The following is a 14,934-nucleotide window of genomic DNA, read 5'->3' as shown; positions in this document are numbered from 1 at the left end:
AAGTTTGCTTTATATATGATATATGTTATGGGTGTACCTTATGTATTCATATTCATCTATACATATTTGTCACATACATATTAAAAGGAAGTACCAGGGCACCTGGGTGGCTCAGTCGGTTAAGTGTCTGACTTCGGCTCAGGTCATGATCTCGCGGTTCATGAGTTCGAGCCCCACATCAGGCTCTGTGCTGACAGCTCAGAGCCTGGAACCTGCTTCAGATTCTGGGTCTCCCTCTCTCTCTGCCCCTCCTCCGTTCATGCTCTCTCTCTCTCTCTCAAAAATAAACATTAAACAAATTAAAAAAAAAAAGAGATACCAGGAGTATTTTAATTTCTTCTTTATATATTTTTCTTTTTACACATTTCTACAATAAACATTTAATATTTTTAGACTCAGAAAAAAAAATATTTTAGCCAGGTTCTTACTGAGCCTTCCATGATCATTAAAAATATTTCCATTTATCTTCTCGTAACGTCGCTTGTTGTTTTATGCGAGAGATGCCGCGGTGGATAGCAGTGAGCAGTGGTGGGAAAAGATGTCTAAAACCCGTCGGCTCCTATGAAAAGAGAGAGATTGACTGATCAATTCATTTCTATAATTCATCAGATACCTGACACTGTACTTGACTCTGAGACAGCAGCGGTAATGGCAATGGCTAAATTCACTGGGAGCTCGTTCTGTGCCAGGCAGTGTGTGCTCTAAGCACTTTATTGATGCCAATGCATTTCATCTTGGAGCAACCTTATGAGGCACCTGCAATCGTTCTGTTCGCTGGATAGATGAGAAGGCGAAGGTTGAGCTTCCCAGGTGACACGGCTGTTGGGTGGCGATTCACACCCTCTGGAGTCTCTGTAGACTCTTAAATAAAGGATGAATATGGTCTAGTCAGTGTCTCCTAAGTTACATTTGAGCTAAGTCGTGAAGGACGAGTAAGAATTTGTCGTGTCAGGGTTTTTCACAAAGGTACCACAGTGACAAAGGCCAGGTGGTGGGGGTAGTCTAAGGTGGGGTGTTTGGGGGTGAGTTGGACTGCCCGTGAGGGATGAGGAAGGCCCATGGCACGGCCACGGGTTGGAGTTCCAGCTCGGTATTCCCACAGGGAGCAGTTGAAACCATCCCGGAAGCCACCCTTCTCTCGGGTGTTCATCGCGCTGCTAACAGATGAAGTCACCCCCACCGCCTTTGAAATAAGTCAAATGAAACATATCTAATGGAAATGCACCCAAATAAATGCCTAGTCTGTTTCTTGAGATGTTACAAAATGCATTTTTCCCCCTCGTCTTGACAAACAAGCAGAGGCAAACCTGATTTTACCCCCGGAGGCGATGGAACCCCATGCAGGAAGACATTGGCAGGGTTTCCTTGTTAGGGAAACTCCCCCCCACCCCACCCCACCCCCGCCTTTCAATGCATGCGGACTGACACGACCCTTTGGCGGGGACATCCGGGTTCCGTGACAAGTGTTCGCACACCTGGCGGGTCTGAGGACTCATAACTATAACCCGTGCTGGACACGTCTAACGCCCAGGCGATCATTTCACTTTACAGACACAGAGACTTTGCCGCACGTTTTGGATGGACTTACAAAAGGGCCATCACGGTCACATTCAGGTAAGTTTTAGGAGAGATTGGCCTGAAGCAGAGCCTGGTGGTCTGCGGGGCGGGTGACAGAAGGCAGTTGTCTCTAGCTGGTGAGGGACAGTCTGCCCCTCACACCACCGCCCACCTCTGCTGACTCAAGATGTGACCTCTGATATTCCGAGAGTGCATTTCACGGACTCACTGCCCCTTCAAATGTCATGGTCTGAACAATGACAAGGGCCACGTGTGGCTTTAAACCCCTTGAAGAGGCCCCAAATTTAAGGCCCGCGCTGGAGGCATCCCCCGGCTCTCCCTCTGTGAGCTCACACATAATCTCGCCCGCTCACACCCGAACGAACACACGGACTGCGGAACCAGAGAAGGAGGGACAGGTCCTCGAAACACGCCAGAGGGACAATGGTGGACTTTGATTTCTCTTCTTTTCTTCATCACTGGTTCTTCTTCCCCGTGTGCTTTCCAGTGACCGTTTTATTGTTTGGGAATTAACTGGGTCAATAGAGCAAACCTTCAGAACGGTGCTTGGCTAAGTGCGACCCCAGTGTTAGCAGCTATGGTTACGTGAAGCATTTTCATTAGTGAACATATTAAAATGACAGGCACTGCCACATGTGACCCACCTTTCCTTTCTCACATTCTGTATAATTGTGTATAATAACTACTGTTTATTGTCTGTCTTCTCCAGCCACGATGTGAGCCCCGGGACGGCAGTGACTTTGTCCCCTTCCAAGGAGACGGTCACTGATGGTGAGAGGGTGGTCCTTCAGGGCTGGGGGAGAAAAGAAAGAACTCAGTCACCCCACGGCTCCCTCCTCATTCTTTCTGCGCTGGATGTTGTCACTGCCTGACGAAAAACCATTTTGACCTTTAAGAGGGCCGGAAGGTGAGGGGGAGACGGATTGGGAAGAAAGCTGGACCTCGTGACTCCCAAGCACTTGCTTGCTCCGAATCCATCGGCTTTTTTTTGCGCCGACCCACGCAGCCGGTCCGCATCTTCCTGCTTCCCTGGCAGGTTAGGGGTGCTGGGACTGAGTTCCGATCAAAATCATGTGGACGGAATAACGTGTGCCGCTTTGGTGCCTGGCCCGTGAAAGCCTCCTTCTGTCTGCAGGCCGGATGTCCGGGCTCCAGCAGAGATCTCTAAGACCCGGGGACATCTGAGGCACCAGGAGGAAGGAAACTGTCCCTGAAGGACCATGGAGTCGAGCCCCATCCCCCCATTGTGACGGGACACTATACAACATTGTGTAACAGAGTGACATATCTATTGTGGTTAGCCCCTAGGTTTGGGAGATCTGTTTCATAGAACAGTGTCACCCACCTTATTTTGACCTGAGGCTTGTCTACTGAAGCGGACTCAACATTGTTATTCGTAGTAGCACCTTGATCCTGGATCTGGTCTCCTAGTCAAGCCCCGAGCACCCTGGGGCCCCCTGCTCAGAACTTCATTCCTCGTTCATCACGGCAGCCCCCACCTCATCGTCCTCATGCCTTAAGCCTGCCTTTGTTGTTTTGTTTTGGTTTGGCTTTTGGTTTTTTGGATGACACTTGCCTAGCTATTTATTCTGTTTTTCAATCTTACCTTCCTAGGGTCCTAGCTCTTCGAGGGAAGGGATTTTGTGATTCTGTTCACTGCTATATGCACACGGGACCTTGGGACACAGGAGGCATTCCACAAAAATTAGTGAATGAACTGATTCATTCCGTCATTTATGTGTGTGGCTGCGCACCAGGCCCGGCAACAGCCCCTAGGGATACCGTGGTGACCAAATCAGAGCCCAGAGCCTGTTGGACAAGACCAGTAGACAAGGGGTCACAACTAAGTACAAACTGTGCAATGCTCACACCGGACAACTGGGAAGCGATGGGCCGGAAAATGCCTGTGGGATGGTGATGAGTAGGGGTTTCTAGGCAAGAAGGAAGGAAAAAAAATTTTTTTAAAAATGGAGGTCCAGTGTATGTGGGTGGCAGAGAGCCAGGAAAGCAGGGTGTTGGAAGACAAAAGAGAGGGGAGAAGGAGGGCCCAGGCACAGGGGGGAGGGGAAGGGCGTGTCAAAGTGCGCTGGAGAATCCTAAAGGCAAGGTAAGTATCCCCTTCAGGCACACGGGGACCACCCACGATGCCCCAGTTCACACGCCCCACCAGACAGAGGTCCCGCCGCCCTTCCCCCCAGTTCCTGCTGATTAAAATCTCTGGTCATTTTAGGGCAGTGAAAAGCCTCTGTGTGATATTATAATGATGGGTGGATGTCATGACACATTTGTCCGAACGCACAGAATGTACACGACGAAGAGGGAACCGCAATGGCCAACTATGGTCCCCGCGCGATTGTGATATGCCGGTGTAGGGTCATCCAAAAGAGTGCCATTTTGGTGAATGATGTTGCTAAGGTGGGAGGCTACGCACGTGTGGGGACTCGGGGTATATGGAAATCTGTACCCCCCTCTCAATTTTGTTGTACACCTAAACATGTTTGAAACATATGTATGTGTCTGTGTGTGTGTGTGTGTGTGTATGCATATATAAGCTCTAAATATATATAAATATAAAAGCGTATGTATGCCCTAAATACACACACACACACATATATAAAAGAATATAGGAAAAATCCATTCAGTCTTATTTATGTTTAGAACTGACTGGGCCAAGTTCCAGCTCTAACCCTGACAATCAAGACCCCTGAGCACTCTCCCAGACCTTCCCCAAAGCCCTCACCCTGACGCCCGCCAGGTATCACTGACCCACCCTCCCGCCTAGCAGCTTCCCTTCCCTTCGCGGTCTGAGAAGCTGCACCATCTCGGTACGATTCTTAAATACACGATTTCATTGACTTTTCTCAGCCGTAAAAACTATATTTATTTCAGTGCCCTAAAGCCCAAATGTGTGTGTGTTTTCAAACCTAGCACCCACTATCTCTCGCCACAGCTATTTAAGCAAGTCCGGCAGTAAAAGGGGCACATTTCCATCTTCAGTATTTTTGTGTTTTTGTATGCTGTCCCACAGCGGAGTTTGGGCCAATAAGAAATAACCGAGGAGAAAAGGGAAAAGAAAAATAAAGGAAAAGAAAATAAAGGAGAAAGTGAAGAGGAGGGAGAAAAGAATGAGAACAAAGGTTTATCCTTGTGGCTTTTGAAGGCAAGTCTTTTACTTGGAGCACTTGAGAGGGTCAGAAGACAAGTTTAGTCTAAGGGATGAGGTCAAGGTTTCACGCCAGTATTGCCTCCTCTAGGTACGTCTGTCTGCTCCTCGATGAGACCAGCCCCGCCACTGCTGTTCCTTTGTCCTGTCAGAGCCAACAGCTGGGACATCTAACACCACGAAAAACCATAGCAGAAAGAAACAGGCCTTTCTATCAACTACAATGCAAATTGCTTACCGGATGATAAAGCTACCTAAGTCTTCAACTGAGCCAACCAAAGCCTTCCTCTTCCTCACTCAAAAAGTAGCTCATTTTCCAGATTTACTCTCTTCTCCTTAAATTATAATGAACCCACAGTGCTTGAAGATGTCAAGCTGATTGGCAGAGTCTAGACATTTTCATCCGAGCCTAGAATATCTTGCAGGAAAGGTCACCGGCAGATGTATATTCGGCCCCCTTTCTTTTTCCGCTTGGTCATCCAGGATGGCCCAGGGTGAAAGTTTGGAAAAACTAACGTTTAATGCCTTTTAATTTAGGACATCTGGGACTACTTAGCAAAGTGCTGAATCTACACACCTTTCCAAATCTGGAAGACTCCAGAGAAATGCGGGGATCATTCTTTATGCCCTTAGGAAGAGGCCTAGAGAGGTCATTAAATATGGGGTGTGGTGGGGGACTGCATTTGCTTTCAACCTATTGGACCAGGGTAAAACATGGTGAAATCGGTTGGCATTCTTTTTATATCAGATCACTTGTGAAATTCCCGATTTATGAAAAACCGGCTTTTACCAAGATCATCATAATCTGCCTTAGGTCCCTTTAGGGGTATAAAAAAAGCTATACATGAAATTTGTCAAATATCAGCAGACACTGAGCACCTACCATGTGCCGGGCACTCTTCAAAAGTGCTTTCTGTGCATTAAAGATCTTTAATCTCCACAAACATCTAGAAGGTAGACGCTATTACCATCATCCTCAAGACACCAGCGAGGCCAGGGGTGCCTGGCTGGCTCAGTTAGTAGAGCATGTGACTCTTGATCTCGGGGTCATGAGTTCAAGCCCCGTGTTGGGCATGGAGCATACTTAAAATTAAAAAAAATAATAATTAACAAAAAAGACACAAATGAGGACACTGAGGCACACAGATGAGATGAGGATTTGCCTCAGTCTCACAGTTAATAAGTAGGGAGTTGGGGGGGTCAAACCTGGAGGTTCTGTCTCCAGACGCTATGCTTTTTTCACCATGGAGCTATTTTACTGCCATGATACCGTCCCTGGGACGAGTGCTTTATATTTCCTGTTTCATTTAATCCTCACCCCAGCTTCATGAGTAAGCAATTATTACCACCCAGAGGCTCAGAGTGGTAGGTTTGTCAAACAGAAACTCAAAGACATTTGGGTAATTACTAGCCGGCTGTTTTCCTGCGTACAAAGCAATACATTGATTTCATCCAACAAAGTCAAAAAAGATGATTCTATAACAGAGACGGGGGGAGAAAAAGCCTGCAGAGTAAGAACAGGATGTTACGTTTGTGCATTATTTTTAGTCTGGACAATCTGTTCTTACACAGACCAAGGAGGACTTTCAAAGAAAATAATTAGCGATTCTTCAGAAACTCTCAAGATTGTCTGTGGAGCACAGGACAGGCTGTCTCTGCATAGAATATTCCTCCAACCCTCAGTCAGCACCTCCGTCTTGGGTAGGCCATGTCTCCACCATTTCTGGCACAGGAATTTCTCAACTCCCCCACTTTTGACTTTGGTCAAAAAAGGTATGAGAGCAATCACACACGTATAAGTATTTGAAGTCAAGGTAGTCTCCAAGTGTTTAACTGGCTTGTCTTAGAATAGTTCTCAAAGATCATTCTGATATATTTTAGTTAAACATGTATCATTTTTCTTGATTATTTCAATTGTAATTTGAGCCACAGTCAGAAGTACTCATTCTCGTTTAGGAAATTTTAGCCAAGGTATGGAGGTCTAGGCTCTGAGGAATCCTATTCTATTCTATTCTATTCTATACTGAGGAAGACCAAATCCAAAGTCGAATTGTTGGAAAGACGGATACTGGAGGAAAAGGCAAAACAAAGAGGAGGAAAAAGGAAGAAACGGTCGACTCTAGATCTCATCTTGACCTGTAGAATCATAAGAGCAAGCTTCCTATTTCCAGAATTCTGGAGAGTTTTTAATGAGTCTCGGATTGTGTTTCCAATAGGAATTTATACCAAAGTGGTGAGATTCTACATATGTCTGCACTGAGAATCAAATATCCTTCTGTCCTGGAGCGTAAAAACAATGTTTTTAGTTAGAAGTCCTGCAGATGGCCTTTTCTACCATTGCTATAAAGCTGACATTTCTATTTGATTTTATTTTACATTACTATTTTATTTTATTTTGTTTTATTTTATTTTTTAGAAAGGCAGACTGCCACATGCAGAGCCTCATATGGACGTAACTGGAATCTTGGAAGCTTGAGTCCCCTACTTCCTCTTACACATGGACCTTGAGAGCATGTTGGGAGATTCTGGTGGGAGAGCACAGCTACTCCTGTACCTTTGACCACAGAATGGCCCTCCTGTATCGGGGAAAGTCATCCTCTCCGACCTAGCACAGCCCCGGAAGGGACTCACATGGAGTGGTGAGGGAGGAAGGGGGATGCCAGCCTAGCCAGCCAGACCAGCCAAATCAACCCTGGCCAGCAGTGGGGTGACAGATGTCACAGCGAGACACTTCTTGAAGTCTCTTTGAATATAGTCTGTAACTGTATATTTTGTAGAAGTGTGTGTGGTGACATCTTTTCAAAGGTAACTTCCATTTGCTCAATTATGATAGTGTATGAATAGCAATTAGTTATTCATAATATACAACAACATCAGAACACCCCAAAGCAAAACATGTCAAAAGAGAAGAGAAACCAAGCCACACGGATCTTTTGGTACAATCTCAAATGATAAGAATTTATGAGAATCTTCAGGGGTGGACACGTTATCATTATTATTAGGGGAAAGAGTAAAATTTTGGCACCATAAGTTTAAGTTGTTTGGGGCAAATTTTACTTTAAATTCTCTCGTATTATCTTCTCAGTAGATGGGGGATGATATGGACAGATGTCCAATATGAATAGTTTTATACAGATTTTTGAAGGTATTTTACCTATGATCTTTTTATCATTCACAAATAGTAAAGGCATTACCATGTGGGGAAAAATCCACAAATTTTAACAATAACATGAAATTGATTCGTTAATGTGGTTCTTAAGGTGGCTGTTGCAGCCTTGCCCCACCTTTATAGTTTTGCAATTTATATTAATTATAAATAAGGTGAGATTCAATCACTTGTCACGTCTTTGGCCTAATCAACATATTTGTAAAATTTGAACTGGTTTGTGCTTGTCATGGGAGTTATTTTTTTGTTACATGACTGTAAAGTCTGGAGATGGTGGGGCTATACAAGAGTGTGAGAGATTTGTGATAGTCAATTTTCAATATTTTTTTAGTGTTAATTTATTCTAGAGAGACACAGAGACAGAGTGCAAGCAGGGGAGGGCAGAGAGAGAGGGAGACACAGAATCCGAAGCAGGCTCCAGGCTCCGAGCTGTCAGCACAGAGTCCGATGCGGGGCTCGAACCCATGAACCGTGAGATCATGACCTGAGCCAAAGTCGGACACTTAACTGGCTGAGCCACCCAAGCGCCCCTGTGATAGTCAATTTTTATTGAGGGGCCGGTTATATTTGATTTTATTTTCAGAAATCAAACTAGAAAATTGTTGTTATAGTATTGATGGTGATGAAAACGTTAAGGGCTGTTTTTCACACTGCAGTTGGGGTATTTTCTTTAGCATTACCTTTAATTGTAACTACTCAGACTTTCTTTAGTTCTTCCTTTTCCTCTCATGAGTAATTATCCTCCCCCCACTGAATTATTGATGATAGGGAACAGTTAAATTAAAACATAACATGATGGGGGGTGGGAGGGAGGAGAGGGTGGGTGATGGGTATTGAGGAGGGCACCTTTTGGGATGAGCACTGGGTATTGTATGGAAACCAATTTGTCAATACATTTCATATAAAAAAAAATTAAAACATAACAGTAAAAATCTACCCGGATTACTCTTCAGAAACAATTAACTACCAAATAATGTGTCAAAATTGTAATCAGGGTGGGACATCAGACAAACCGGCACAAAACGAGCTTAGTGTGAGAACAGTTGTTACAAAGTTATATGATTTACCCTCATCAAGAGGTTGGGAAGCTGGGTTTAGACTGGAAAATTTAGGAATTCAAGGTTCCTAGGTGGCTCAGTTGGTTAAGCGCCTGACCTCAGCTTGAGTCATGATCTCATGGCTGTGAGTTCAAGCCCTACATCACCATCTGTGCTGACAGCTCAGAGCCTGGAGCTTGCTTTGGACTCTGTCTCCCTCTCTCTCTGCCCCTCCCCCACCTGTTCTCTCTCTCTCTCTCTCTCTCTCTCTCTCTCTCTCTCTTTCTCCCTCTTTCTCAAAAATAAATAAACATTCAAAAAAAATGTGAAGACAAGAAAATTTAAGAATTATATAAAAAGCAGACCAAGCAGTGATTTGGCAGTCAATATTTGAAAAATACCAAACACACCTAATTATTTTATCGTCCCTCCTCTCATTAAGTGGAGGGAATAAATCGTTGGTTACCCAATGGCTGTCAAACAAGGCCCAGTGTAAAAGAAATCTTTTTGGTGTTTTGATCTGTAGTCAGAGCTTGAATCTGGGACGGTGAAAAATAAACTTGTCAGAGCAAACTGGTTATTACATTAAGACGTAACCATAAATCATAGGTATATAAAAATGGGGAAATGGTTGCAGTCATATTTTAGAGTGCCCTGTAAAACACAGCATAAAGTGATGGGAGCAGGTTCTTTGATACGAAGCACTTTTGTTGAAAATTATCTCACACTTGGCAGAGAGACAATATATTGAAAGTTCCATTTGAATCCTGAATTTTTCTCTTTCTTGTAGTGTTTTTTGCTTATGTTTTTAATGAATCCTCATAAACCTTCCTGTGCATGTGTTTTTAGATATACCCATACCATAGATAAATATAATGATAAAGTCTATAATGATCAATTCAAAGCCTTTAACTTCACTTCTGAAGTATATTTAAATAATCAGCACGCATAAAACACATATTAAGCTGAATTTACTACGTTAACAAACGGTACCAACTTCCATTTGTTACCGTAATAAATACAGCCATGATCTTGTGTGCATATTTGTGTCTTTCTACAGCTGTAATACTTAATAGGATCAGAACTCTGTGTGTTAATAACAGCCCTTAAAAGAAGCAGGTGTGGCTCAGTTAAGCATCTGACTTCAGCTCTGGTCACGATCTTAGGGTTCGTGGATTCAAGGCCCACATCAAGCTCTGTGCTGACAGCTCAGAGCCAGGAGCCTGCTTTGGATTCTGCGCCTCCCTCTCTCTCTCTGCCCCTCCCCTGATTGCTTTCTCTCTCTCTCAAAAATAAATAAACCTTAAAAAAAAAAAAAAAGAACCAGGTGATTGTGTTCTCTCCTGGCAAAAATAAGCGAATATATCTACTCCCATTCTCCTAAGGTATCTCCGCATTCTCTAACTTGTAAATCTAGGGTCATTCTCAACTGTGTAAAAATAAGAGCCTTGCATAGACCAAATTGTTTTTAGGGATGCATATTTTGTACCCTCTAATTCAGAAATTGTCCAGGTATCCAAAGATTAGGCATTTAAATACTCAATTTAATATGCCTTAAAATTCTTACAGTTATGTATAGGTTGTGAATTCAGCATTTAAGCTGACACGCTGAGCTTTTGTGATTTGTATGCAACATTATGAACATTAACTGTTTTAAAAATATTATCGATTATGATTTAATTTAGTTCAGTGTGTAATTTACAGATGTGTAATTTTAAATAAAGTGATCTTAACTCTTCTAACCAGTAAACCTACTGGAAGAAATTTAATAAGTTCAAATTAATTAGGGTTTCTTTCTTTCTTTCTTTCTTTCTTTCTTTCTTTCTTTCTTTCTTTCTTTCTTTCTTTCTTTTTTTTTAGAAAATAAACCCTACCTATGACCCAGCAACAGCCCTGCTAGGAATTTACCCAAGGGATACAGGAGTAGTGCTGATGCACAGGAGCACTTGTATCCCAATGTTTATAGCAGCACTTTCAACAATAGCCAAATTAGGGAAAGAGCCTAAATGTCCATCAACTGATGAATGGATAAAGAAGTTGTGGTTTATATACAGAATGGAATACTACGTGGCAATGAGAAAGAATGAAATATGGCCTTTTGTAGCAACGTGGATGGAACTGGAGAGTGATATGCTAAGTGAAATAAGTCATACAGAGAAAATATCATATGTTTTCACTCTTATGTGGATCCTGAGAAACTTAACAGAAGACCATGGGGGAGCGGAAGGGAAAAAAAAAAGAGAGGGAGGGAGGGAAACCATAAGAGACTCTTAAAAACTGAGAACAAACTGAGGGTTGGTGGGGGGTGGGAGGGAGGGGAGGGTGGGTGATGGGCATTGAGGAGGGCACCTGTTGGGATGAGCACTGGGTGTTGTATGGAAACCAATTTGACAATAAATCTCCTATTAAAAAAAATAAATAAAATGAAAAAAAAAGAAAATAAACCCTAGACTTGTGTGAACTAGAATATCATACTAATGTTATTTTTACATCATGACAATAACAAAGAAAAAGACAAAGAGCCATTTCTAAAGCAAAAGTGTGAAGCCAATGAATGTATCCAAAAAGTTACTTCATTAAAAATATGTGCTATTTTCCTATACAATTACATATCATGAACTAAAAATGTTAAGTTGTTCAAAAATGATAGAGTTCTGTTTTGTTTCTTATCCTATAACCTCTTAACTAAAACCACTAACTTGGGGCACCTGGCTGGCTCAGTGGGTTAAGCATCCAACTTTGGCTCAGGTCACAATCCCCCAGTTCGTGAGTTCAAGCCCCGGGTTGGGCTCTGTGCTGCCAGCTCAGAGCCTGGAGCCTGCTTTGGATTCTGTGCCTCCCTCTCTCTCTGCCCCAACCCACTTGCATTCTGTCTCTGTCTCTCTCAAAAATAAATAAACATTAAAATAAATTTTTTTAATAAATAAATAAATAAATGAAACCACTAAATTCACAGTTAAACTTTTCTGTTTTCTCTGAATTATAGTTTAAAGGGGCAGCACACTTAAAACATTGGGAGAACGTTTATTTTGATTTGAGTTTCTCTTTTTTAAGTTTTTATTTAAGTCGCAGTTAGTTAACATACAGCGTAATATTAGTTTCAGGAGCACGACAGGGATTCAACATTTTCATGCATCACCAGGGGCTGTTCACAAGTGCCCTCCTTAACCCCCACCATCCATTTAGCACACACACCCCCACCCCCCAACCTCCCCTCTGACAGTCCTCAGTATGCTCTCTATAGTTAAGAATCCATTTCTTGGCTTGCCCCTCTCTCTCTTTTTTCCCTTTGCTCCTTTTGTTTCTCAAATTCCATATACGTGTGAAATCATAGGGCATTTGTCTTTCTCTGACTTATTTCCTCTAGCGTTATACTGTCTAGCTCCTAGTTTCTCTTGCGTTCAATTGTGTCTTTCATTCTTTATATAAGCCCTTGAAAATGTAAATAAGTTTCCACTGTAATTTACTGATCCCCTGCTGAGGTAGAGTAGACAACTTGCTCGAAATCATTTGTATTCACAAAACAGAAAATATTCTCAAAAAAAGGTATCGGAACCCTTCACTTTTGGTCCGACTCAGTAGTGTGATTTATGATACCATGTTTCTTCTCTCTTCTCTCTAACCTTGAAAAGCCCGAAGGGACAATAATTTTGTGTTGCTGAATCATAAACTTCAGAGGCTTCTGCCTCGCAAGAGACAGGCCTTTGCACGCTGGAGATTTGGTTAACTTGTTTTCTTTCTTGTCATTAGTCTCCTGTAAGGCCTAACCGCTTTCTTAAAGTCAAAAGTTAACTACGGATTGCCAGTGTGTGTTTGCATTATCTTGGAAGCAGGAATGCTGTTTTTGCAGATACTGACAACTATTTGGATATGTAAGGAGAAAACACAAGAAAAGAACGTTTGGAAAGGAGGAAAGAGACTCTTATCTTTAGTTTCAGGAATCCACAGCATACAAACATAAAACACCAAACCCAGGGAATCACATTAAAGGCCAGAAAGAAAAGACCAACTTCCTGTTGGTGTGTTCTCAAATGCCAGAGAATTATAAGAACAAATAGTACATAAACACAATCAACCCCAGAAAAATTAACAAATGATCTAGACTTCAGATTCCCTGTCCTTTGCCACCAACTAATCTCTTCACGATCTGACATAAAGCCAGCAGGGTGTACCCGATCTGCAAAGGGCAATCAGGAAAAGCCAAAATAAGAAACAACTTTGGGCAAGAATACGTTGCAGCCTGCAAGCACCAAAGGAAGGTAAGCATAAAACTCCCAACAGCCCAGGGCTGGACAAGGTTCCTTTCCAGGTCACACATTTCTATTGATTCCTATGGTAGGACTTAGGTAAACAACATCTTAGTGGAACCTTCAGAAATAAATGGTCAGGTAGTTTATGAGTAGCCTGCCCTTCACTTGTATAGAAGGGAGAACAAACTATAGAATTATTTCATCCAACAAAGGCAGACCAGAATTTATATAAGAGAAAAAGGGGAGAAGCGACGGAGAAAAACAAGAACGCAAACAAACAACAAACAACCCCTTGTAGTCAACCTGGTAATAGTGAACTTGCACGTTTTGGGGGTAACCTGATTCGTTGACAGGTGGTCAGTCTGGACTGGACCATCAGTCCTTAAGCAGGCTCAATAGGCACATAGGAGAATTAAAAAAATCCAATTTCAGTTGCTGAAGGACTCAGGAAACCTTCGCGTTTGGCTGAGGAGCTAGTGTGACCAGCGTCTGCCACTGTCCTGCGTTTTATCCGAAATTGTACAGGTCTTTGTGTCCTTTGTAACAAAGTTTATTCCCTGTACCCTCCCATGTTTTTAATGGAAAAAGCAAACTTGGCCACTCGGTACTGAAACGTGTGACTTGAGTAAAACAAACGTAGAAAGCGCTTTTTACACCTTAAAACTTTTGCCTGGAGCAAAGTCCAGGAGTGAAGTGCTTTAAGTGGAATTTCCCCACAGACTGCCTGCGGTATCTGGTACCGGAAGGTTCCCTATTGGGAGACCGAGTATGCCAAGTTCAATGGCGTCCTTCCCGTCGACCCACCTTCCTTTCTCCGCCCCTAGTACTTGCTTGCCTTCAGTTCACTCCTTGGAGTCAAGTTACCCAGCAGTTTTGACCAGGCGTCTTCTACAGCAGTATGCGGATCCTAACTACAAGCTACCAGCCACCTATTAAGGTTGGGAGTCGCCTAAGGCAGACAGCACGGACCTGAGACAGCATGCGTTTTCATTGAAAACTCCCCGGAGCAGAGTAATGGAATATAACATTTGGCACATAAAATTCGGCAGTGCGTAGTATCACCTTCATTTCCGTCTCTTAGTACCGTTAAGGAGAAAACAAAAAACCTATTTACTCCTACATGTGCAATGGCTTTTCCTAACGTATAATACCATAAGGTAAACATCTTGCTAGCTTAGCTCCCCCCATGCAAACTCAAGTGTTTGATTACAGCTCTCTTAGTGGACATGTGGGTGGCCCTGAAAAGAGCCTTTGGGGTTGGGTAAGAGGGCGCTTACTTGGCGAGTCTACTTGGAGCTGGTGTACTTGGTGACGGCCTTGGTGCCCTCGGACACGGCGTGCTTGGCCAGCTCCCCGGGCAGCAGCAGGCGCACGGCCGTCTGGATCTCCCGGGACGTGATGGTCGAGCGCTTGTTGTAATGCGCCAGGCGCGACGCCTCGCCCGCGATGCGCTCGAAGATGTCGTTGACGAACGAGTTCATGATGCCCATGGCCTTGGACGAGATGCCGGTGTCGGGGTGCACCTGCTTCAGCACCTTGTACACGTACACCGAGTAGCTCTCCTTGCGGCTGCGCTTGCGCTTCTTGCCGTCCTTCTTCTGCGCCTTGGTCACCGCCTTCTTCGAGCCCTTCTTCGGGGCGGGAGCGGACTTCGCTGGCTCAGGCATCTTAAAACCTCAGAACGCCAGAAGTGGAGTGAAAGCAGGAAGCGAATGTCTGCTACTTATAGGGCTTTTATGC

At 43.5% G+C, this 14,934-nt stretch overlaps 1 protein-coding gene across 2 annotated transcripts; it reads right to left on the bottom strand.

Moving 5' to 3' along the window:
• Positions 1-324: 324 nt before the first annotated feature.
• Positions 325-14,899, bottom strand: LOC101092267 (histone H2B type 1-C/E/F/G/I). Of its 2 annotated transcripts, XR_440237.4 has the most exons (3): positions 14,472-14,899; positions 2,223-2,371; positions 325-559 (listed from the first exon to the last, which is right to left on the bottom strand). XR_440237.4 is itself a non-coding variant. In XM_003985720.5 (2 exons), exon 1 carries the CDS (start codon positions 14,859-14,861, stop codon positions 14,481-14,483), a length of 381 nt encoding a protein of 126 aa, XP_003985769.1. In that variant the 5' UTR covers positions 14,862-14,899; the 3' UTR covers positions 325-559; positions 14,472-14,480. The 2 variants fall into 2 exon arrangements, 1 of the variants encoding a protein (XP_003985769.1); XM_003985720.5 differs by lacking the exon at positions 2,223-2,371.
• Positions 14,900-14,934: the final 35 nt, after the last annotated feature.

Source organism: Felis catus, chromosome B2 (assembly GCF_018350175.1).
Source record: "Felis catus isolate Fca126 chromosome B2, F.catus_Fca126_mat1.0, whole genome shotgun sequence".
Classification (NCBI taxonomy): Eukaryota; Metazoa; Chordata; class Mammalia; order Carnivora; family Felidae; genus Felis; species Felis catus.
The sequence above is the reverse complement of the archived record's forward strand: the minus strand, read 5'-3'. Positions and strand labels throughout refer to the sequence as shown.